Source organism: Leuresthes tenuis, unplaced genomic scaffold (assembly GCF_036924035.1).
Source record: "Leuresthes tenuis unplaced genomic scaffold, fLeuTen1.0.hap1 SCAF_14, whole genome shotgun sequence".
NCBI classification, from domain to species: domain Eukaryota; kingdom Metazoa; phylum Chordata; class Actinopteri; order Atheriniformes; family Atherinopsidae; genus Leuresthes; species Leuresthes tenuis.
In genome coordinates, this window is record NW_027325368.1 from 18,114,569 (window position 1) to 18,137,360 (window position 22,792).

At 38.3% G+C, this 22,792-nt stretch overlaps 1 protein-coding gene across 1 annotated transcript in view; it reads left to right on the forward strand.

Moving 5' to 3' along the window:
* The window catches only part of clstn2a (calsyntenin 2a), a 132,788-nt gene that overhangs the window by 69,294 nt on the left and 40,702 nt on the right, over positions 1 to 22,792 (forward strand). Inside the window, exons 3-4 of the mRNA XM_072364259.1 lie at positions 20,881 to 21,076; positions 22,469 to 22,580. Coding sequence (XP_072220360.1) covers positions 20,881 to 21,076; positions 22,469 to 22,580 — 308 coding nt within the window. The remainder of the gene's footprint in view (positions 1 to 20,880; positions 21,077 to 22,468; positions 22,581 to 22,792) is intronic.

Below are 22,792 nucleotides of genomic sequence, written 5' to 3' on the forward strand. Positions count from 1 at the left end.
AGCTTTATTTTTTTTGATTTTTACAACAAAACTCTTGTCATATTTTTCATAGTTTATATGAGCTGTTTCACAAAATCAACTATTTAGAAAACTCCACTTCATATTTTGTCCCAGTTTTGTGGTGGACTAATTTGACAAAAATATGCCTTAAAGTAAGACGAAGTGAAGTAAGAAGTAAGTAAAAATCTTTCTTTTTTCCAGCATTTATTGGTGTATTGTATGTGTTGCGCAGTGTATCGGTGTAGTTGTTACTGTATATGAGACTGAGTTCCACATCCACAGATCCACAGCAAATATAAAATTCTATATTAGTTTTGTCTCTGGAAGCTTTTTCTTCATATTGTCTCCCTCCATTTCTTAAATTCAGGGCAGGAGATTTATTTTTTGAAAATGCATCTCTCCTTCATGCCGATCTTTTTTTCTTCAATTACAATATCGTTTGATTGGCCCTCTTCACACAGCCACTCCTTCGCACGAAGCTCTCACCCCTGTCATAATTTCTGTACAGTATACTGACACTGACATCCTCTTATTAAGAACCAGAGTAATATTACATTTGTGTCACATTTTATTGATTTTGCTTTCACTTGACCTGCACATTTGCCCCAACCTTTGTGAGCTTGCCTGTCACTCTCCCAGCACGGGCTGTCATTTCTACTTGAAGAGTTTTAAGAAATGCATTTGTGACCAAACATGCTGCGGTTCCATGGTCTGTCTCCACAAAATGATGATTTGTGAGGGTTGTGTATTTGATTACATAGATTTCTTCCACAATTAGTTGTTTTTAATTCAGCTTGCAGCCCTTGGTTTTCAAAGTTAAAATGAAATTGGATTTGCTCTTTTCCCTGTGGAGCCCATCTGTATTTACTTATTTAGTCTTGCACAGTGTTACTAGTTTTGTAATTTCTTGCTTAACCGACAGAGTCTACAAGCTGAACCTGATTGCATTCTTGTTTTGTTTCAGAGAAGCTAAAACATATGTAACAAAGAAATTCATCGAGTCTAATGTGAAAATGCGCCCTTATCTGGTGACTGAAGTGATTACTTACAATCTTCAATCACACTTTTCCGGGAAAACACCACAAACATTGAAACCTGGTCTTTTCTTGTGGTGGGAATCACCCTGCCTCACCACTGTTGAGGCAAGCTAATTGGATTCTTATAAGATGGTCAGAGTAATTACATGTTCAGTAAAGCTCAACTGGAGCTCTGTCATCAGTGCAATGTCAAATTGCTCACAGCGTCAAACAACCTCTTAGCCTCTGATTGATTTTTATGAAGAACCCTGCCCGTTCCATTACCAGCTTATTACCCCATTTTTTCGATTTTCCACTGGATCTTTCTCTCATTTCTTGACACTATGTGATTTTCAATTTCTCTTTTGCCTCTTTGTATGCGTGTGAAGTTACTCATTATAAGCTGAAGTTGTGTGTGTTTTGTGTGAGCTTGTGTTTATGAGTTTCTATGGGGTTATAAAATGTGATTTATCATCCCCTTAGCTTATAACATTAAGTGGTATTTCTTATGTGTAAAAGACATGATCCAGCAGGTGCTGTTTAACCCCAGTTGCCCATGCGCTGTTTGCTAGACTATTTTGCTTCATACTCAAGTGTTTCCTATAAAAAGGGGCACATGCAACATGCAGTTGAAAAGCTGATATTATTATTATTTGATTAATGCAAAGCATTCTACAATACAGTGACCACAGCGGGTACAACCAGTGCTGACCGATATTTCCACTGATCACTATTTTCCTGACAACAATAGTCTTTTTTTCATTGATCAAGGGTTCAGTAAAACTTTTATCCCCTAAAATTAGTTTCTTCAAAATATTCCCACAGACGGCTCCTTCATCACCGTGCAGACGGCAGCTGTGACTCATCCAACAAATATTCTCTCCCAAAAGTCTTGTTTGCGTGTCAGTGTTCTCAAAATGGGAATTTTAAGACTAAGCCAGTATCATTAGCTTTTACAGCGGCACCTCATGTGGGCCTGTAAAAGCTGCCATGTCTTATTCACAGACTTTTGAAAGTAAACACTCTGTTACTTGGACTGAATGACAAATGTTTGAGCACGTTGGCTAAAAAGACCAAAATCAGCATCTACTCCATAATGTCTTGGAACAGCTCTCAATTTACTTTGAGTATGCCATGAATAGGCAATTTAGGCAAAATGTCCAGGAATGGGAAGGGGTTGATAATGATAATAATAAAACAATAATAACATTGAAAACTCGTTTTCTTATAGAATCAGTGTTTTTGGTAGAGAGAGCCGGAGACAGGTTGGGAGGTAGAGTGTAGAGACACTGTCTCTGCTTTCTCAAAATGACAGCTGAAAGAATCTGCTCTAAGCACTGACCCATGGTCCTGGTAGAAGTTGAAATTACTTAATGAAATGTTCAGTGAATAGCGGCTGAAACCAATCCAGTAATTGTGTGCTCTCAGACTCTGGCACTCTTCTGTCTGACAGAGGTTTGACAGAGCTTCAACCCCCTGACAGGCCAATTAGACACCAATTTGCATATCTTCCTCACTTCATTTGCTTTGTTCATGCGAGCAAAAGAAGAAATTAATGTGCCGTTTTGACCTATATATGATATCTACTTAGGTCAGACTAACTTTATCCTAAATCCTTCATGACCCTTCCACTGTCCTAACTCTTAGCCTCAACCCATATCTATATCATTACAACCCAACAGAACCTCTGTTCTTTCATCCAAGCTTGTTCCCATTTTTCTAAGCTTCTACCCTAAGCATTCAACTCCTTCTTTTTATTCATTATGGTCATCATCCAGTTTATGTACTTAAGTACTTTGATTCTATTAAATTCTATCAACTTTGGGATCAAGAGCCTTAAAGCCTTGAGTTACCAAAAACCTTTTGGTAACACAAAAAGGGTACTTTATTTTTTCCATGCCTTGCTAATATGAAACAAACCTAATTCATCCATTCAGTTTCCATACCAGCTCTATTCTGTACCAGGGTGAGGTCTATCAGCTGCCACTGGGAAAGATGCCTTTAGCCCATCACAGATCCAACACACAGACAAACATATTCATTCTGCACAGAAAAAAACAACCAAAACACACAACAAGCCAGTCTGTCTATAGAAACATATATATATATGTGTGTGTGTGTGCGCATGTGTGTTTGTGTATACAATGGCAGACATCCAAGTCCAAGATAAAGTAAGAAGAGCTGTACTGCACCAGGTCCTGACATGATAAACACCGACTGGCCAAAGAAACTAACTGTGTTTCATGAAAGACCAGCAGCACAAATGAACCAGGTGCTGATGGATGGGAACCACCACAGATTGTTACCCTGAGGCAGGACAGTCCTCTTCATAAGGACCTCCAGAATAGGGCAATGCCTTCCAACCCCCAGTGGAAAAAAATCCCCTGCCTTTTCGAAACATGACGCCACTGTCAGGCTCCATAGTGAATAGGATGAGTAAGCTCATCACTCAACAGATGAGCAGAGCCCAAGAGGAAATTGGAAGTTATACCAGAGGTGCCAGCTACTGATTGGCAAAACTATAGGATTAGACAGACAAATCTGTACACTGCATGGACTGATTAAAAGAAAATTTACGACTCAATGATGCACTCTGAACTCTGAACTCTACACGATATCAACAGTAGACTAAGATCCTTCATTAAGAACTCTGTAGGACTGTGGAAAACAATGACTGAGGCCATTTCAAAAACAACTACACAAGTTACCAGGAGCAGCAGATGGGGAACATCCTAATATTTATACTGAGTCTGGGTTTGGAAGTCCCAAAGTCAAAGTGGGATATACCTTAGGAGGTGGGGGAGAATGTAATAGCCAAGATCCTGTGGGACTTACAGATCCAGAATGATAAATGGGTGAAGTCTGACTAACTGGGTATTGTGATGGTTGATGAACTACCGAAGTAGGCAGTCGTGATGAATGTAGCAGTCCCAAGTGACATCAGCATCAAGAGGAAAGAACTCAAAAAGCTTGAAAAATACCAAGGACTGAAGGACAAAGTAGAAAAGGCAAAGCGGTGCCAGTGATAATTGGAGTGCTTGTGGCCATGACCGCCAAACTGGGAAAGCAGCTCCAACAGTTTCCAGAAAAAACATCTGAGATCTCTGTCCATAAGAGTGCTGAGGAACAGCCAAGATACTGTTAATTGGTAAAGCACAGATGATCAATACCCTAGATTGTACGTGAAACAATGTACATACATATTTTTTTTAAATCAAACGGATTTAAATCACATTTATCTTTGTCTCGTCTCTCAAGGTGAAAGACAAACATACTTTGTATTCAGTGATGTTTCAGCTTCAGAGAGCTTGAGATTAACATCTGTAGTGGAGAGACAGAGAAAGTCAAAGTGAGGTCAAATAAGCCATGGGTAAAAGAGGCTTTGTTGTACATAGAGGCTTTACATTATCACATAGTTAGGGAGATCCATTTGCAGAATGCAATATTTTGTTCATGGACATTTTTTTTATTGGTGTAGATTTCATTTCATAACCTCAGAGGTTGCCGATCATACTCCTTGTGGCGCTGTCTTACACAGTTGTATTTCTACATCTTCTGAAGGAAGAAACCACAAAGCTGCTGTAACTTTCCCCTCAAATTTGGAGGCGGGCGATGGGGTGGTTTTCAATTGGTTGCAATGTGCAGTTTGTGCTACAGTTTCATATGCTGCACTCTGCAACACATTTAAAATGACATTTCTTTACATAAAACTACTTTTTAAAAAGATTTTTGGTACATGATGGTACCAAAAGATGGTACCAAAAACTGAATGACCTCAATCAGGCATCACTGCGTTAAAAAAATATTATTCTGTTGTGGAACTCACAAGTAGAGAACAGGCACTTAATCCACTAATAAAGTTAAAACTCTACCTTACAACCTGCTTATACTCACAACCCAGAAATACTGGTAATTTTTCTTAGCCCAATCTGAGTTATTAAGCACTGAAGTGAAGAGCATGGGGGTATATTATATATCTTTTTTTCTTTTAATTTATTTTTTTCATCCTCTGATATTGTACTGCTCTCCCTCAAGAAATCATGCCCACACATTCAAGACGTCTCTGCTTGTGGGCAAATATGCTCTGCTTTACCTCAAAACTGTCTTTCTGCAATCAGATTCACTGCTGGCTGTCTTGTTATTCAGATGGAGCCCTTCTTCTTGCAGTCAAGCTTCTTCTGGAAAATTTTGACATTAGATTTTCCCCGTTTGCTCTGCTATTGTTGTGAAATGATGTTGGCAAAATTCCCCACACAAATAGAAGTCTTCCCCTCTAACTAATAATTTGTTAGCTGGGCTTAGTATATGCCAACATGAACCATCATCCAAACCAGAAAAGAAAGTACAAATATCATCACAAATGTGCTGCATGGAGGCAAAGATGCAGTTTAGGTCAGATTGTAAATATGTCTTCACATGTAACGCTCCCGGTTATGTTTTCATTGTGTTAGATTGTCACTTCTGCCGTTACAATTTCTTCTGTTCATACTGTGTAGGAAACTAAAGCTCCTACTGTCAGTTCCTTCAGATAATAGAAGTAGCAGCATCATGAATTTAATTTAATTGGACAGGATATTATGAATTAGACTGCATACAAATGGAACCGAACTGAACTTTATTGGTCAAGAGCCCTGGGATCAATTTTGTTGTAATTTTGTGCAACTAAAGCAGAATTGAACTCAGTCAAAATGCAATTATGCGTTATCCTCTGAAACCATTTAACCAGGAAGTCTGTCGAAGACTAGTTTTACCCTGTTTGTGACAATACTTATGCATGATTCTTTTCTAAAGAAAGAGAGAAGAAGATAACAGAAGTCTTCCATCAGGACAATTTGATATGAGCAGGAAGCTCGGGTTGAGACAAAACAGATACATGACTTATACAGAGCGGTGAAGTGTCTATGTTATTCCCTAAATGGTCATAGTTTAAATGTAACCAAGCTTTTGTGGACCTGAGCATCTTGATACTAACTTTTTTTGCTGAAAGTGCTTTCCTTACATGTTCAGGCCTGTTATCAGATATAGTAACACTGTGTATGTTCTCATTCGTAATCCTGTAGAATATTGTTTAAAGTAGAGTATATACAACACAGTGATAAATGTGCCTTTGTTAAAACTTTTTCCATATCATAGTTATCTTTTTTAGATATTTTATCCTCCTTCTCTTTTGATAAGCCTTTCAGCACTGCAGCGTCTCCCAGCTTACTGCCATTCATCTTTGAGTTTGCTATGAGCTCCTCAATAAATCAGATTTCACCTTCATGGCACAGTATTCTCCTAATTAAGTACCTCAACCACACAAGAAACACTTACTTGTTTCTACAGGACTAAAGTGTCTCAAGGGTCAATTGTAACACTTTGATGATTGTAACTTGCTCATTTTCAACCCATTATCCTTTTTTACGTCTCACACAGTGGGTTGTAAATTGGTGAGGGAGTGATAGCCATTTTGGATGTAGATTGATAGATTATAGCCAGCACTAGAAAATGGGGTTCTGTTATTAATAGTGTGTAGAAATGAGCTGTCATGTCACTACCAGGCCCACCCGGCGCAGAGGACAAGATGTAGGAGAGACAACACTTGCTTGTTGCTCACCCATGAGTTCTTACTGCTATAATTCAAAGCTGTAACCAGAAACTGTTAGACAGAGACCTTCTTTTCTGTAAGCTGTCCTGGTTTGTTTGTTTTCAGCATTTTCCCATTTTTTTTTCCACCTCCACTGTCATTACAAATTTATCTGCTTTGACAATTTTGCTCATATTTTGGCATTTCATTCACAGCAAAGGGCTACATCATATCTGAGATGGTCCCACTGGATCTGACAGCTGTGCAAGTAAAATAAGATTTTTATGCATCTTCACCTGCTACTGTGCCCTCCTTTCACTCTATGGACAAAATGGGGGAGTGCTCACTTTTCCCAAAGTACCAGAACATTTGAAGGGCAATTCCAGTCGAGTGACAGAGTAATGGATGAGGGCAATGAGGGCCATCAGTCAAGTCCTGAACAGTGCTAAGTCAGAATTCTACCAAACAGATACTAACAGCCACTTTTGTTGCTTCTGAAGCTGCAAATGACTCGGTTTCCTTCCGTGGCGGTGCACTGTGGCTGGACATTTCTGTGAATAGTTTTTTACAGTCACAATATGCTATGGTTCTATTTGTATTTTGAAAATGCTTTTAAAGTATTAGTCACACCATAAATAGATTTTATCTCATTATCTTTGACCTTATCTGCAAAACTTCAAAGAATTTTAGGAATGCAGTTTGAGAATTGGTTTATTTTGAAGAACTGTGAAACAAAAAAATACCAGGATTGACATTTAAAAAGTAGTTTCTATGACCCCCTTCATTCTTCAACACAGTCTGAACCCTCTTTGATAAACTGTTTTGTAATTTCTTTAAGTAGTCTTCAGGAATAGTTCTCCAGGCTCCTTGAAGGACATTACAAAGCTCCTCTTTGGATGTTGGCTGCCTTTTGTTCTATTCTCTGTCAACATGCTCCCAAACTGCTTGGGCTCTGGGGAGGATTCGTCACTCCATAAGACCGTTTGCCACTGATTTTAAATCCAGTTCATTTGTCATTTGGCAAACATCAGCCTTTTTCTTCCTGCTTTGCTTCCTTAAGAATAGCCTCTTGGAAGCCACTCTTCCAAGACGACCATTTCTGATGAGGCTTTGACAAAAAGTAGATGGACCCACTGAGAGGTGAGATGTGTCTCTCAGGCTCCTGTGGCAGGTTTTCTGTTGGATTTTTTCCTTTCTTGAGGACAGCATTCTCAGATACCTCCTGTAAATTGTTTTGTAAGCCTGCCTCCTCTTCTTTTGACACTTGTCCAGTTTCTTCAGATTATTTAAGGACAAACAGCACCTCTTGCTGAGCTATGCCAAGTTGTCTGCTTATTCTCTACTCAGTACTCAGCTTGTAGATACAAAAACATTTTGCCCTCATAACAGGCTGTTAGTAGCAAAGTTCTTTAAGATACAGTTAAAGAATCAGTCCTTTGTTAAGTTGCCTTTTATGTGTGGACTGTAGACTGTGCTTTGAGTTTGAAGTGCCTTATTTATGCTTAAGTGATTCATAGGTCAGTGTTTAGTGACTCAACAAACAAAAACACAATCCTCTGAAAATGGGCTGAGAATGAGTGAAAAAGCATCTTGTGTTCAAATAAAAACTTGCTAGTTTACTACAGTCTTAGCTAAAATATAAACCTACTGTCTATGAATCCAGTGTTTTGCTGTCCACATACATTGCACCTGGATCTCTAATATAGCTGAAACAGCAGAGTTAATTATTTTTCATCCGGTGTTACACTCTTGAATATTTCTCTGTCTCTGCTAATTGTGAGATGTGAAAATGAAATGAGAAACATTCAAAGAGAGAGAGAAGGGGGAATAAGGAAATCTTCCTCATTTTTGTCTCTCTACCTCCCTTGGTATAAACAACTGAAGACAATCTAGTACCAGCCCCGTCCTGCCCTTCTAAGACCTTTTGTTGACCTTTTTGTGTCATTTGACTGTATCACAACGTGGGCTGTCGCTGTGAAGTGAGGATTCTGCTAACTCGCAGTCCAACTGGGTTAGGTGTTATGTGTAATGATTGTGATAAGGTGAAAGTTCATTTGGAGTCTCTAAATTTGTGTACATTATATATGCAGTGTTCTGTCTCTGTATCAGTACATATGATCAAAACAAGTGGTCATCAATGCCAGTTTCTTCTCCACTGTTATCGTGAAGCCACTGCAGTGATGGGCAGCGCAGGGCTTCAGATATAAAGAATCTGCATTTTATATTTGCTTATTGAAAAGAAGCTTTCAACATTTATTAGCGCTTGATTAAGTATGTCCAGTTAAGAAAAAGATTATTCAGACCAATGCCAAATTATGATCTTTTGTGTTTAACTCTGATGTTAAACTCTGTTTAACACAAAAGGTTTCTTCTGACTGAAATTCACATATTTAAGTGGCAAAAGAGATTTAGATATTGGTTTAGATGTTGGCAATGAACACAGAGACCTGTCTTATTTTGTTTTCCTCTCTATTTTTAGTTCTCTTTTCACATGGTTGCCAACTCCAATGGCTGGGGAAAAAATGAAAAAAGAAAGACCCAAGGATAACATTTCCATCCCAGCGCTTTAGAATGGGGTGTTCTTGGGCCTAAGTGTCTCTCTTTTCTTCCACCAAATAAAAGATGCATGCCTGTGTCCAACTAACTATATACTCATCTGATACATATACTCATATATCTGATACATACATATACATATACCCACTAAACTGATGGCCAAGTCAAATTTCTGTATACCTTTAATCTGAGGTGTAGTCCTTCTCATTCAGTGTCCTTGGAGATCAGCCTTGGAGACTGTCTTGCAGATGCTTGTCCCTGAAATGCTTGTGTTCATATTCAAAACATCAGGGTTCTTGTTAGAAAAACTCAAACCTTCCAACAAGTAACTGATGAAATAGTGTTGGAATGGCAAGCAAAGGCTTTGTTCCTGATTACAGACAAAGGGTGTAAATAGGTTTTGACATTGCCTTGTTAGTAAAACTGAAAAGAAAAAGTTTTTTTGAACCAATCAAACACAACGTCTGAAAGTTATTGAGGGAGTTTTCTAAGTCCTGGGTTATTTTGTGGGGGAACAAAAAATGAAAATTCAACCCCCTCCTGGTAATTCCTACAAGTCAAATTTCCCATTACACCCCTGCGTGATTCCAGACAAACGGTAGAGAGAATGTTCACTCCATCAGAGTGTGCACTCATGTGCTTCGTATCTGACTGATGTTTTCTTTAAAGACTTTGTTTCTTCCTCACCAAATAGACGTAGAATTTTTAAGAGACAAAACAGACATGTCAGTTTAAAGTCATCTGCTGTTACTGCTGCTCCTCCCCAGTCTCACACTGTAACCCATATTAGCTGATCTGTTTAAATGGACGGAGCTGTTCTCTCTAAGAACAGAGAGACAAGTTTGAATTTATTTCTGCCGAAGAGCAAACAAATGATCAAACATGACAGTGTCACATGCTTGAGCTACCGCATGCCGCCTGTTATGACGAACATAACTGGCATACGGAGATCAATGAAAGATGACAGATTAGGTTATCTTAACCTCAGCATATCAAAACAGCACTGCTCATTATCCCCTTGCAAAATGTTTTCTATGAATTTAACTTCCTGATGAATGTCTTATTCAAATGCCCAAAACTCCAGTTGGCCTGCCTAACTGATGGCTTACTTATGTCATTTTAATAGGTGGGCATTAGTATGTGAAGGTCTCCCGTGGGTCTCACTGTCACCTGTCAGATTTCATAGATATTATGTTTTATTTAACTTATACAATATTTTAACACGGAACAGATGATACATTTCATCCTAAAAAAAAAAAGGCGAAATGAATAAGCTTGACAGATGTACATCTGCTAAAGTTTGTGCTGTGCAGACTGTTCGCAGAATTAGCTGTCAGCAGCTCAACAAACACATCAAGCAGTAAACGCCAAACTGCAATAATTATAAAAGACTCAAATAACTCTGTGTCCTGTTCGTCTGACACTTTCCTCTCTATGAATTTTTGCATGGCCGGTCCTGACTCCCAAAGCGTCTCTGGTGTAACACCAAACAAACTCATACGTTTAGCTGACGGTGTAGATGAATGTCAGACATTTTGCGAGCGCAACAAACCTGTATTTGTGGTGATGGACCACACGGTAGCTGAAGGGGTGGTTAGTAACAAGTTTTCCTTTAGCATTTCTTGATTGAGAGGGCCCGATATATAAAAAGATAGCAATTGCTTACGTCTATTTGTTTATCAAGTTATTCCTTTGTATGCATGTATGTGTGTTCGTTCCACTCTCTGTCAATGTGTTTCATACAACTTTGCAGGTAACAGATTTAGTATGTAAACTACTCCCCCACTGCACTTCCTTTAATATAATTTTCTCCCTTGCATACTTACATTTGACCAAATAGATGCTGCACTAGGTATCACAGTGCATTCTGATTTGTTGTCAAAAACACGGAGAGGGTTTAATGCTGTATTTCATCTTGTAAAAGACTAAAGGCCGCATATAGATTGCAATGCTGTGTCACATGTTGGACAATGAATTGCAAGTAACAGTCCTACAAGGAGGCCACTTAACCAGACTTTATAGCTTCATGATGACTGCCAGATAGAGCTTCGGTCTGGCTTTTCTCTGAGTCTGCTTACACTGTGCGTTTCTGCCATAAAATCACTGTGCAGCTAAGCTGTAGTTTCATTGTGAATTTTGATGTTTTTAGAATGGGATCTAGTTTCACATTTGAAATTTAGTGGAGCTCAAAAATAGATAAGTTAGAATAAATGTTATGAAACGGCAAACTGTAACTTTATTGCCATGAAAGTAAAAGATGATAAAAGTTAAAAGGAGGTAATTAATAGCTAAAGTCATAGTTAATATGACTTTATGAAGAAGATGTTTTGTAGTGTCAGTTCATTAGGTGAAGTGTGTGAAATGCGGCCATAAATCAGCTTACAATCTATCTACACTTGAGTAGTAAAAATGAAAATATTTGATTTATTTAGTCACAAACTCCAAATTCAGTTTAAGGGGCTGCAATATCTGAACAACATATATGATAAGGATATATTTTTTCTTTTCAATTAATCATTTGTTGAGCTGATTAAAGGCAGAACCAATGTGGTCAACATGCTGTGCTTTTTGGGAACTAATTATGCTCTATCTGGTCACCACAGTGAGCGTGTAACTTTAGGTTTGTATCATTTAGGTTGATATTAGCCTAAAATATGTATATATATATATATATATATATATATATATATATATATATATGATACTTATTTTAAGGTAATAGTTCATTTGCATGTGTATATGTATGTGTGTATACTTAATATTCCCGATGCTTACTGGCTTATTTAAGTCCTTTCTCATAAGGTGATTTGATAACTTTTGTACACAACTTTCTGTTGGGGAATATATGTTTGTGTGCAAAGAAACATGAAACACACAATGCAGGAGACTCTTTCAGACTGTATGTGTGCTCCAAACCACTGGGCCATGTCCTCCTCTTCTCTGTGAACTGACATTGGCCATAGTGAGAGCCACTGTGACATTTACAGCTCAAAGGCTTACGGAGGCTCCCTGCTGTACCTGAAGGGGTGTGACCACGTCAGCCTGTGGTTCAGCAGAGAGGTGTCAAAAATGTAGGAAGGAATAGAAACAAAATAATTTGTCGGCCAGCGTATGAGTGATTTGGATGAAAAGGGAATAAATATGTTGATGGGGAGTGGAGCATCTCCTGTGGATTATCAGTGTCTTCATAATTATTCATATTGTTTCTATGAACATACTGGTGCTTTATGTAGGAATTTGTGTTGGCAGTCCAACTAGGTCAACACAGCACAAGTCTGGGCAGCATGCTGTCGCATATAACAGATTGCCACACACAGTAGCGATGAGTGTTTATTTGGCATCTTGTTTGCTTCTCTGAGAAATCTGACTGATCGCCTCATTAAATGAAAAAAAAAACCCAGACCTGTCTAAACTTTCCTATCCATCAATTTTTTTAACTATCGATAGTACAGCATCTAAGCTTTTTTTCTTTCACTGTGCATGAGCCAAATGAACACAACATTTGCACACACAATTGACTGCTCAGAGATGATTTGAAGACAGGGTCTCCTGGTGAAATGAAAGATCGTACTGCACATAGTACGCATATGCACATACATGCCTTCCCCAACTGTAACATTTCCCTTGCTCAGAAAGCCATTTAACTGTCAACGGGAGGCCCTCGGAGCTCCTGCAAATAGCATCTGTTGGAGAGACCCAGGGGGAGGTGAGGAAGGAGAAAAAAAGGGCAGCTACAAGAGTGTAAGAGGTGTGTCAGAGGTAAAGGAGGGCAAGGTTGAGTGGTGCATCTGACTGCTGATGTTAAGAGCCAAATAATTGCTTACTGCTGTGAATTGTGCTGCCGAGGAAGGAAGAAGGAGCATGGGGAGGAGAAGGTGAGGAAGAGGAGGAGAGGCACACTGATGTACTCAAGAGGTTGCTAGTGCTATTTATAACTGCATTAGTTATCTCACACACTGTTCTCATCTCTATATAGCCTTCCTCCACCTCCATCTCCCTCAGCTGGCTCTCCTCCCCTGAGTCACTTTTTAATCCACTTCTTTGACCTCTTCTGTGTTCATACCACTTGTATCATTATTTTATGATCTGGTTTTTTTGTTGTTTATTCTAATAATATCATTCTAATTTAATTATCTGGTTTTTTTGTGGCTGTGAAGTGCCAAAGTAAAAAAAAAGTGCTTAGTTTGTCCAAGGTGAAACACACTGCCAGACTACCATGTGCTGTTTCGAGAATGAAAAATTGGAAAAAGTGTTTGGTTTGAAGTACTTATTGAAAGTACATCTCTGATAACCGTCAATACACAAATACAGCATGTATAAATCACCAATGTCCTCTAAATATTCCAATTTAAATTCTGTATGCTTTTCTCTCTCTTGAGTAGGTAACAGCTTTAATTACTTGATGTTTTTCTTTGCTGTCTACTTTAGCAGGAAAGTCACACATCTTCAAGTAGTTAAGTTAACTGGCAAGAGAAGAGACAAGAGAGTTAATCTGATGAATTCCAATCCCATAACTTCAGAGGCTGCAATTAAAACTAATTGCGTCACAGACCACCAAAAGCACCCAGCAGGAGTGAATGTGTATTGTCTGCAATAATGATTTCTCCCCATTCTTTTATTGTCTTGTTCAAGGCTTCAGCAGACCTGTGTGAAAAGATAACCTGAAAGTATATTTGCCTTTTTGTGTTTCTGTTTGTCTGGGTCCGTCTGTCTGTGTGCGTGTGCAAAGGCCTCCTGCCTGTGTGAGCTGCTAGTTTGTCACCCAGAGGTCGAATGAATGGTGTGACAACCTCCCAAATACAATAAGGAAGTGGCCTGCTATCTAAAGGAGACTCAGATGAATTGCTCCTTCATGTCTTTCATTAACTGACAAGGAGTTACAATGGCTACTAGAGCTGACGGATATATGCTTTTTACACCAAATATTCGTATATAAAGGTTTGCCAAACAAAGGTTCGCTCACTACTAGAATTCGATTGGCTCCTTTCCCTCACATCAACATTTCATCAGTTTATCTGAAAGAGTGCTTGAAAGTGGTTTGTGCTCATGAACAGCAAGGAAATCTTTTACTTTCCCAGTTTGTTTTTTTTTTTTTTTTTAAATTAAAATTCTTATTGTTACCTGCAAATGTAATAAGGGTGACTAGTAAAATTAGTATTTCAATCCGTTTCTATTTCACGTATGTAATTCCTTTTTCTATTTTTCTTTTTATTCTTTTTATTTACTCTCTGGGCAGGTTTTTTTTTATGTTTATCTCTTATCTGAAACACAACCTGTTCGCGAGCGAGTTAGGTGTGCATAGTTTCCGTCGTGATGTACCCCTGTAAAAAGTTAAGCCACATTCATGTCCCTGCAAATCCAGGGTTAAATCTGGCAAAGCCCAAAATCCTGCATTGTAGTACAGGCCCCAACTGATGCAATGTTCAAAGCTTTGTAAATGATTTGGGATCTCAAACCTTGCCCCACAATCAGCAGACATGGGCTCCTGGTAGCAGCTGCTACAATTTCCACAAAGCAGGCATGATTTATGAGATGTTAACAAAATCATACGATAATTTCTTTAGTTTGTAATGTGATTAGGAAATTGCAGTTGTGGAAGTTACTTCAAAGAACTGCTGGTAGGATTTCTAAAGATGCTAATGAAACCCTCATCCAACTACAAAAGATCCATAGGGAGATTTAGCGGACAATGATTTGTATGGTAACAGTGAACGAGGAGGGAGAACATTGCACCACAAAGAGAGGCGTTTCACTGTCCAGCTGTGTGCCAGCATGATATGACCTAGGTTGCAAAAGTTAACCTTCCTTGCATTTTCACCACAAATCATCAGAACATGCCTGATGCATTTGGAAACAAGTCCTGTAGACTGATTAAGTTAAAATAGCATTTCTTAAACATTGTTATCAAATTATGTTTAAAAAAAAGTTCAGAATTTCACGACTAGAGTTTCTAAACCCAAATAATTATTGTAGCCTCTGACATCCACCACAATGGAAACATGCATATTTACTAATAGAATAGCAGACATAGCTTTTTATCAAAGTAGTCACGGTACCACACGGTAACATTTTAAAAGCCTTTCTCTTGCAGTTTTTGCCTTTGTGCTTAGAGTCTGCGGTAAAGAGGAGAATTCAAACAATTCCACATTTGCCATATTTCTTAATATTCAGGAAAGAAAGATTTACATTTAATTTACATTCCATTACATTTAAAAGCATCCATTTGTTGCATACGAAACTATTGTAAGGGTCTATGCTGGCTCGACGGAAATGACTATTTCTTAGTGATAGGATGTTTTTTGCCCTTTGCCAACTTTCCAATCAGTGTAATTTTCATTTTTGCAGAGTGGTCCTTTTTTTTCGGTGTAAAGTGGTTGATAAACTTTTGAGTGCAGATAAACATTTGTATATTTCAGGCAGGGACAGACATCCGGAGAGCCACAGTTGACAGCTTATCTTTCTGCTGGTCTCTGTTCTCATTGTGAACTCACCAAGCATTTCAGCAAAGTATTAATACTGTGAATGATAAAATCAAATTACAGCCAGCAAAGAAAAAGCTAATTGATGGGCCATGCACCTTTCATTTGTTTTATTTTTTATCTTCCTCCTTTTTGCATTCTTCCTACCCTCATCTTATAAAACCACAACTGCGCAGTAAAATTAGTTGCTGGGTGGTTCTTTCTGACTAATGCTCAGTTAATATTGGTATTTTTGATATTTTCATTATACAGAGCGATGGTATCTGATCTATATGTATGAGAAGATGTTTGCAGGGGCAGTTGGAGTAAGTCAGCACTGTAGCAAGAGATGAATTCCAACACATTTAGACAATAAACAAGCATGTGTTTCACATGCCACCAGATGTAGTACAAGGGACTGCACAAAAGCTGCATAGAATATAAAAAAAAACAGTCACCAAATCTCTACTACTGTAAGCAGCTCTTTTTTTTAGTGACAATTTAAGACACTGTTAAAAGCCACCTCTGCACCAAGGATCTTGTACTGATGGAGTCTTTTTCTTGTTTTTCACTATGTTATAAAGGGAAAAATAAAAACTGAGTCAAATGAAGTCCACTGCAACTTATGACAGTGTAATGAAAAAAATCTAGGGCTTCATTGCCTATTTTTAGAGCTCAGTGTTCATAATTGAAAAACATGTATATACATGTATATTTTGTGCTTTATTTCATGTCAAAGTGAACACAGTAAGAGTTCATCTGTGGCAATGTAGTGCAATCCTGTCATTAACTGAACTAGAGGAGGGTGACAATGAGACGAGTGCTGCAGGCAGAAGTCTGAGGGAATCATGGCTTAAAACTGACTGATACTCTGTCTGCTTAGAACCTCACTTTAATCAAGGTCTTACAGCTCCCCCCTGCCACACACGCCATTTCCCGTCCATACACACACACAAATTCAATGTCAAGTCTCAGCATTGGAACCTCTGTGTTTCCCATTCTGCACTAAGTCGGTAAAACACCCACAAAAACACCGGACGCATTGTCAGCAGTATTTGATTAAGAGGAGGAATTAGCGTGTGTGAACTTTCTTTTTCTATGTTGAGGCTTGAGAGTGGAAGTGAGTTTGTTTGAAGCCCACTTTAGAAATCTGTCCCTAACAGCGTTTCCCAGTCATGTTGAGTCACTCCACGATAGTCTTTTTTATAATCTCTTATGTTAGCTGTAGGTCCCATTAATGGAAAGGCACGACATCATTTATTTCTTTACTGAAGATGCACTGATAATGTTCTCCTAACATGAGAGGTCATACAGTAGTAATTCTGTCATTTGTAAGTAATTTGTATAGCACTTTTTACACAAAAAAATTGCAATCTCAAAGAAATTACAAGCACCTTACATAAGAGGACATGAACATAAAAACACCCACGAGTAATAATGTAAAATAGATTGCACTGAATGATTAGATCAATAAGATTACTAATGAAATGATAAATTTAAAAAGGGAAACGCTGTCAATTAAAAACAGTGTCCTCAAACATACTGCTATGCATTCGGATAACAAAATAATTTACCTTCAGCTCTGTCATCTTGACAGACTCTGATCTATATATCTATATTCACATGCTGAACTATTACTTCAGTTTCACTTTTCTTTCAATCTCAAGCAAAACTAAAAGTTTCTTTTATCAAAAAGATCCACGCCATTCCGACAACAGACACTTTGAAGTATATGTGCTGTCACTGTACTTTTCATCAACTTACACAGCTTTAAATTAGATACACATAGATAAAAAAGTTATTTTTATGAGCAAGCTTTTGCATTAATTATATTTGCTCCCTAAATATCAAAGTCCCTCTTTGCTATTATTCAAGTTATTAACAAAGATGCTATTTGATTTCTTTATGTGATACAAAGCATGTAATGATCAAAATCATCACTATTGCCCTGACTGGAAGAATTCTGCTTTGAATCTTTAGAGCACCACCTACATCCTCCAAAAAGATGAGGTCAGACAACCACGTATGATCTAAGTGGACTATTTTCAGGAACCAGTTCTGACAACTTGCGGGGTCGGGCTGTCCAGATAATTTGTGTCTGCTGTGAAAAAACTATTAAAGCGAGCAAAGCTAGCAAACGCTAGGTGGAGGAAACATTGCAAGCAAGACCATGCAAAGAGCCAAGGCTGAGTGGGTCCAGAGCTGGTCGAGCAGCAAGCTGACTAAGTTTTCTGTGGCTGAGAGCTCGGAACTCACAGGCTCTAGCTGGGAAGTTACTTGCTTCCACTTGCGTGTGATCTTGTATAACTTACCTTCCTCCTCTTGAGAATTGCTTTCTGGTTAAGACATTGACAGCTTAATTCACCCATTATTAGAATTGCTAAACTAGGTATATTAAACAGAGTCGGAGTAAGAGGTTAAGCCTACAAGTCTGCCTACTACAGTCTGTTAAAGAGGGGTGGCTGCTCCGATTATTGTAGCATATTCATAGGTCCTCATTCACTGAATGAGGAAAAAAACTAAGAGTCAGTGCTAAACCTCTCAAGATTATAAGACTTTTTTTCTTATGTATTTTTTTCACACTTTTTCAAAGGTGTTGAGGAACACAGATGAGTTGTAAAGGGATTAAAAACAGCTGGAGTGTGACTTTAAAGAGCTGCAATCGTCCAGTTTGCAACAGCTTGTAAAAAAAGACATAGCACCCTACCTGCAGTCATTACTTTGAAGAGCCACATTTTGCTGCAGTAATGCGGTCGTTCTTCTTTGGGTAGGTCTCCATGCACTTAGCAGACCACGACACTGGGATTTTTTCCCATTCAAAAATATGTTCCATCTCTCTCTTGGCAAGTTTTTGTGAAAACTGATTTAATTGTGCTCTGCAGGAGTTTTGTTTAATTATTTTTTTGTTTGTTGTTTGTTTTTTATATCAACAACTTTGCTTTTCCAAACCTTTAACTGGTACTGTATCATGTTAAAGTATACGATTCAGTCCAATTTGAAATTCCTCCTTTCCATACACACATATTTTATGCATCACCCGTTGAGATTGAAAACAAAGTGTTGGCGCTTGGTAAATCCAACAAACTGAAATAAAATTGAAAGAAATTTAATGCTTTGTCAAGTCCTTTTACATTAGCAATACACAAATTAGTTTTGGCTCCTGGTGACAATGTGTTGATTTGTGGCAAATCATTTTCTCATTAATTGTGCTCATCCCTTCCACCTCCATTATGATGGCAATTTAACATTCCGTGAAATACATGTTTCCTGACAGCTTGACATTTTCTGTCAATGCAGTTTATGCCGCTCAAGCTTCCTGTGGAGAACCATCTATTTTAGATTATTGTTATTATTGAGCCACTTTTTGCTGACTCGTTGACTTCTTTCTCTATTAGCAATGGCGACAGGCCAGCTACCCAGGGCAAAAATCTATACATTTATTAATTTCCTTGGGAAAGTAATCCCTTTCCCTCATGACGTAAAGGCCAAAATATTGGACTTGATTTTATTTATGCATCACAGTGGGTTGAAATGTTCCCATAGTTGGAAAGAAAAGTGTTTGTTTATATGTGTGTATGTGTGCATGTGTGTAAAGTATGCATTCGGTGAATATATCTGAGCCATCTCTCATAACCGTTTACATGTTGAATGGCACAACACATTCCTCCTCATTCCCTCTCCTCCACTCTGTGACTCTGTTATGTTGTCATGTGCCATGTAAAATGTAATCCAGCAAAATACATTTACCACAACAGAGCAGCAGAAAATGGATTGGCATCCAACCCCAAACTGTTAAATGCAAGTACCTTTTCCTGGCCTTAGCACCACACAATAATCACTTTATTTGGATCCATCTAATACTTTACTTTCTCAGTGATTATATAAAACTGTTCATGTGGAGGCACGATCAAAGCCCTGCTTACTGCTCTTCTCCCTTTCCCCACACTTCTGTTCCTGCTTAGTATTTTTTTTTCCATACAAACTTATTATATTCCAAAGCTGTGTTGTCATCTACATGAACCCTGAAGGAGGGTAACACATGGGTGAGGCATCATGAAAATTGAGAGGGAGATTTGGAAAAGTTAAATCAGGGTAAAGGGAGGTTAGAAAGAGAAAACTGGTGAAAACACAGTGCAATAAAATAGTGAGAAGATCTGAGCATGAAAACTAGAACTCTTCTTGCACTGTACCGCTATGTTCTGAGAGATATCAGCCTGCACTGGGTCAGAGCACTGCAGCTTTTTGTTTTCTCTTCAAGAAGATTTCCCAAATCCCTGAAATGAACACTTGTGCAGTGGATGAACTCCACAGATTATCTCAGAGCCACATGTGCATACAGATGCACAACACAATACACTCAGTGATTAAAACTCTCTGTTGAGCTGGTGCAGTTGGAGACATCAGAAATGATTTTTCTCTCAACTATACACCAGGAGCTGTACACTGTTATTTAGAGAACAGCTCAAGCTGAAAAGGGGCTGTGTACAGAAATGAAACATAGGCTGAAATTTAAAGTGATGGCTGTGCTGTAAAGGAAATGCCATCTGTGTTTATTGTTAGTTTTTACTTCATTACCCACACTTTGATTCATCCTCGGCTGTCTGAGCGATTTTGGAGCGACTGCTGGGTTATAGAAAATTACTTTTGGGGTAAGGGGAGAAGTGTGTGTGTGTGGGGGGGGGGGGGGGGGGGGGGGTCTAAAGATGTAAACAGAGAAGACTTCAAATGTCATCTCAGACAATTTTTAGGGGAAAAGCAACATTTAAATTCAATGCTTTCCTATGTTGGAGTTTTTCTATGACACAGACTGTTGAAATGACATTAAGTGAAAGCTCAGACTTTGACATCAGTTATTTGAAGTGTTTCCATATAAAGAACACTCTGTCCTCAGTGAGTGTTCACTGCTGAGTCACACACTCAGCAAAATTTTCACTCTCTGTCAAAGAGCAGATATGCTGACACTTATTATGTCCATGATCTTCCTTGTCTTTCAAAGGTTTCATATTCAGAACACGCACACGCAGATAATTTCTCTGTTTCACTATGTTAACAGAAAGACTGAAGAAATTAAGCATTTGAATATCAACCCTCCGTCACAAAAGTGTCTAAATTGTGATAAATATTTTGTGAAAAAAAAATACTGTTTTTTGACACACTGAAGAAATTCTTCGGCATATTCCCCACTTAAAAAAATGATTCACTGAAATCCTACAAGCCCTGTTGTGGATTGATTACTGTGTTATTTCAACAGTGAAAAGATATTTCTTTTTTTTCTTTTTTTCAGGCGAGATTTGTGCCTTTAAGATCTTTGGTCAGGATGCCCCATTTGAAGCGGTGGTGTTGAATCGTACATCAGGAGAAGGAGTCCTAAGAGCAAGTGGCCCTGTGGACTGTGAGAGCCAAAAGGAGTACACCTTTATTATCCAGGCCTATGACTGTGGGGCTGGAGCCACTGGTGCTGACTGGAAAAAGTCTCACAAGTAAGTCCCTGATTCATGCGTTTGGGTCTAAAATATAATCTAACTCTAAGAAAACACGTCACTCAAAACGTTTTTGTTGTCTTTATAATGGCTCATCATTGTTACTTTTTGGACTCTTTGTTTAAGTGCTGCAACAGATATTGAATTTCAAATTTATTTGCCAATAATATTCTTTTTTCAGGGCTGATATTGACAACTCTGACGCACTAGATGTTAGTAAAGCTACCAACATACTTCTTCAGTTCTTGCTATGTCCTTTAAAACTATTCACACCAATGATTCAGATTTAAAGACAGAAACAACTATAAAGATTAGAGATAGAGATAGGCTTTTTCTAGTGTCTGCTTTTTTTTTTTTTACTTTTTAGAGAAAAAGTTTTCTTTCACCCCTAAATAGTACAGCACCCACAGCTGAGGCTTGCAGATCTGTCTAAGGATATGTCCTCCTAATAGCCCATCAATATAATGTGAGTCCCTGTGTGTGTGCAGTGCTATGTGAATTAAATTGACAGAGAGCCAGACTAGAGTGGACAGCAGCAAATCAGACCCTCTGGTCCTCCAGCCAGGGACAAGAAACTGCTAAATTAGGTTCCTGCTCTGTACTAAAAAGAAGAGGAGAGGAAAATTTATCAGTTCAGGGATCTCTGATGAATTTCTTTAGTGAAAGATGAACGACACAGTATAAGTGCGTGCATGTTTGTGTGTGTGGCTGTGTGACATTATCACAATGTGACATTCTAAGTAGATCTCATTAGGCTAATGTCATTAATTAGCCAGATGTGCCTTCTCAGATACACTGTGAGTTGTTGTCAGCGAAGGTCACCGGTGAAGAAAGCGCCAACATCTACATCATTGCCTTATTCATACACTTTAGTGCACAAAACTTTATTCAGAGTTTCAAGTTTATTTCTACCAGCAGATGAGATTCTGTATCTTTGAGTGTGGTTGTCGGACAAAAAAGGTGAAAAGTTTCAAGAAAAAAATACATGGAGAAAGAAAATTGTAGCTGTGCAAAATTAGCTATGAGTGAATCTGTGTGAGCAGATGTGCCTGTGAAATAAATGTTCCATTGAATTTGGATCATAATAAAACCAAAGCCCAACGCAATTAGTTAACCTTAGTTTCTCAGTCCTGTTTTTCAAGGATAGTTCTAGATATATTTTTTATAAGTAACATGGATGAAAAAAAAGTTTTTTGTTTTTTTATTCGACTGACAGAATAATAAGTACTCAGTGATGACCTGAGATTTCTCAGCTTTCTTTCTCCACCCATCTATTTTTCCTGTATTGTCATATTCCCTATTCTTTACCCCTTTACTTTGTATCCATGCTTCCTTTTTTCCCCTGCAATGCGTCCTCCTTTCATCACTATTTTCTCACTTTTCCTCCATTAGGGCGGTGGTTCACATCCAGGTGGATGACGTCAATGAGTTCAGTCCCGTATTTAGAGACTCACTGTACAAGGCATCAGTGACCGAAGGCAAGATCTACGACAGTATTTTACAGGTATACTAATATTAGATTTTAAAGTTGGCGCCTATTTTGTTATCCCTCTCTTACATGTTAAGTATAGCTTTTTTTTTTGTTAAAATCACTGTGACAGTGACACAACAGCCATTTTTAGCAAATTAGTTGTAGACATTATTATTTAATTTTTATAAATCCTCCTGCAAGATATTATTGAAGGACTGCAGGGTTAAAATGGATGTCGCTCATTT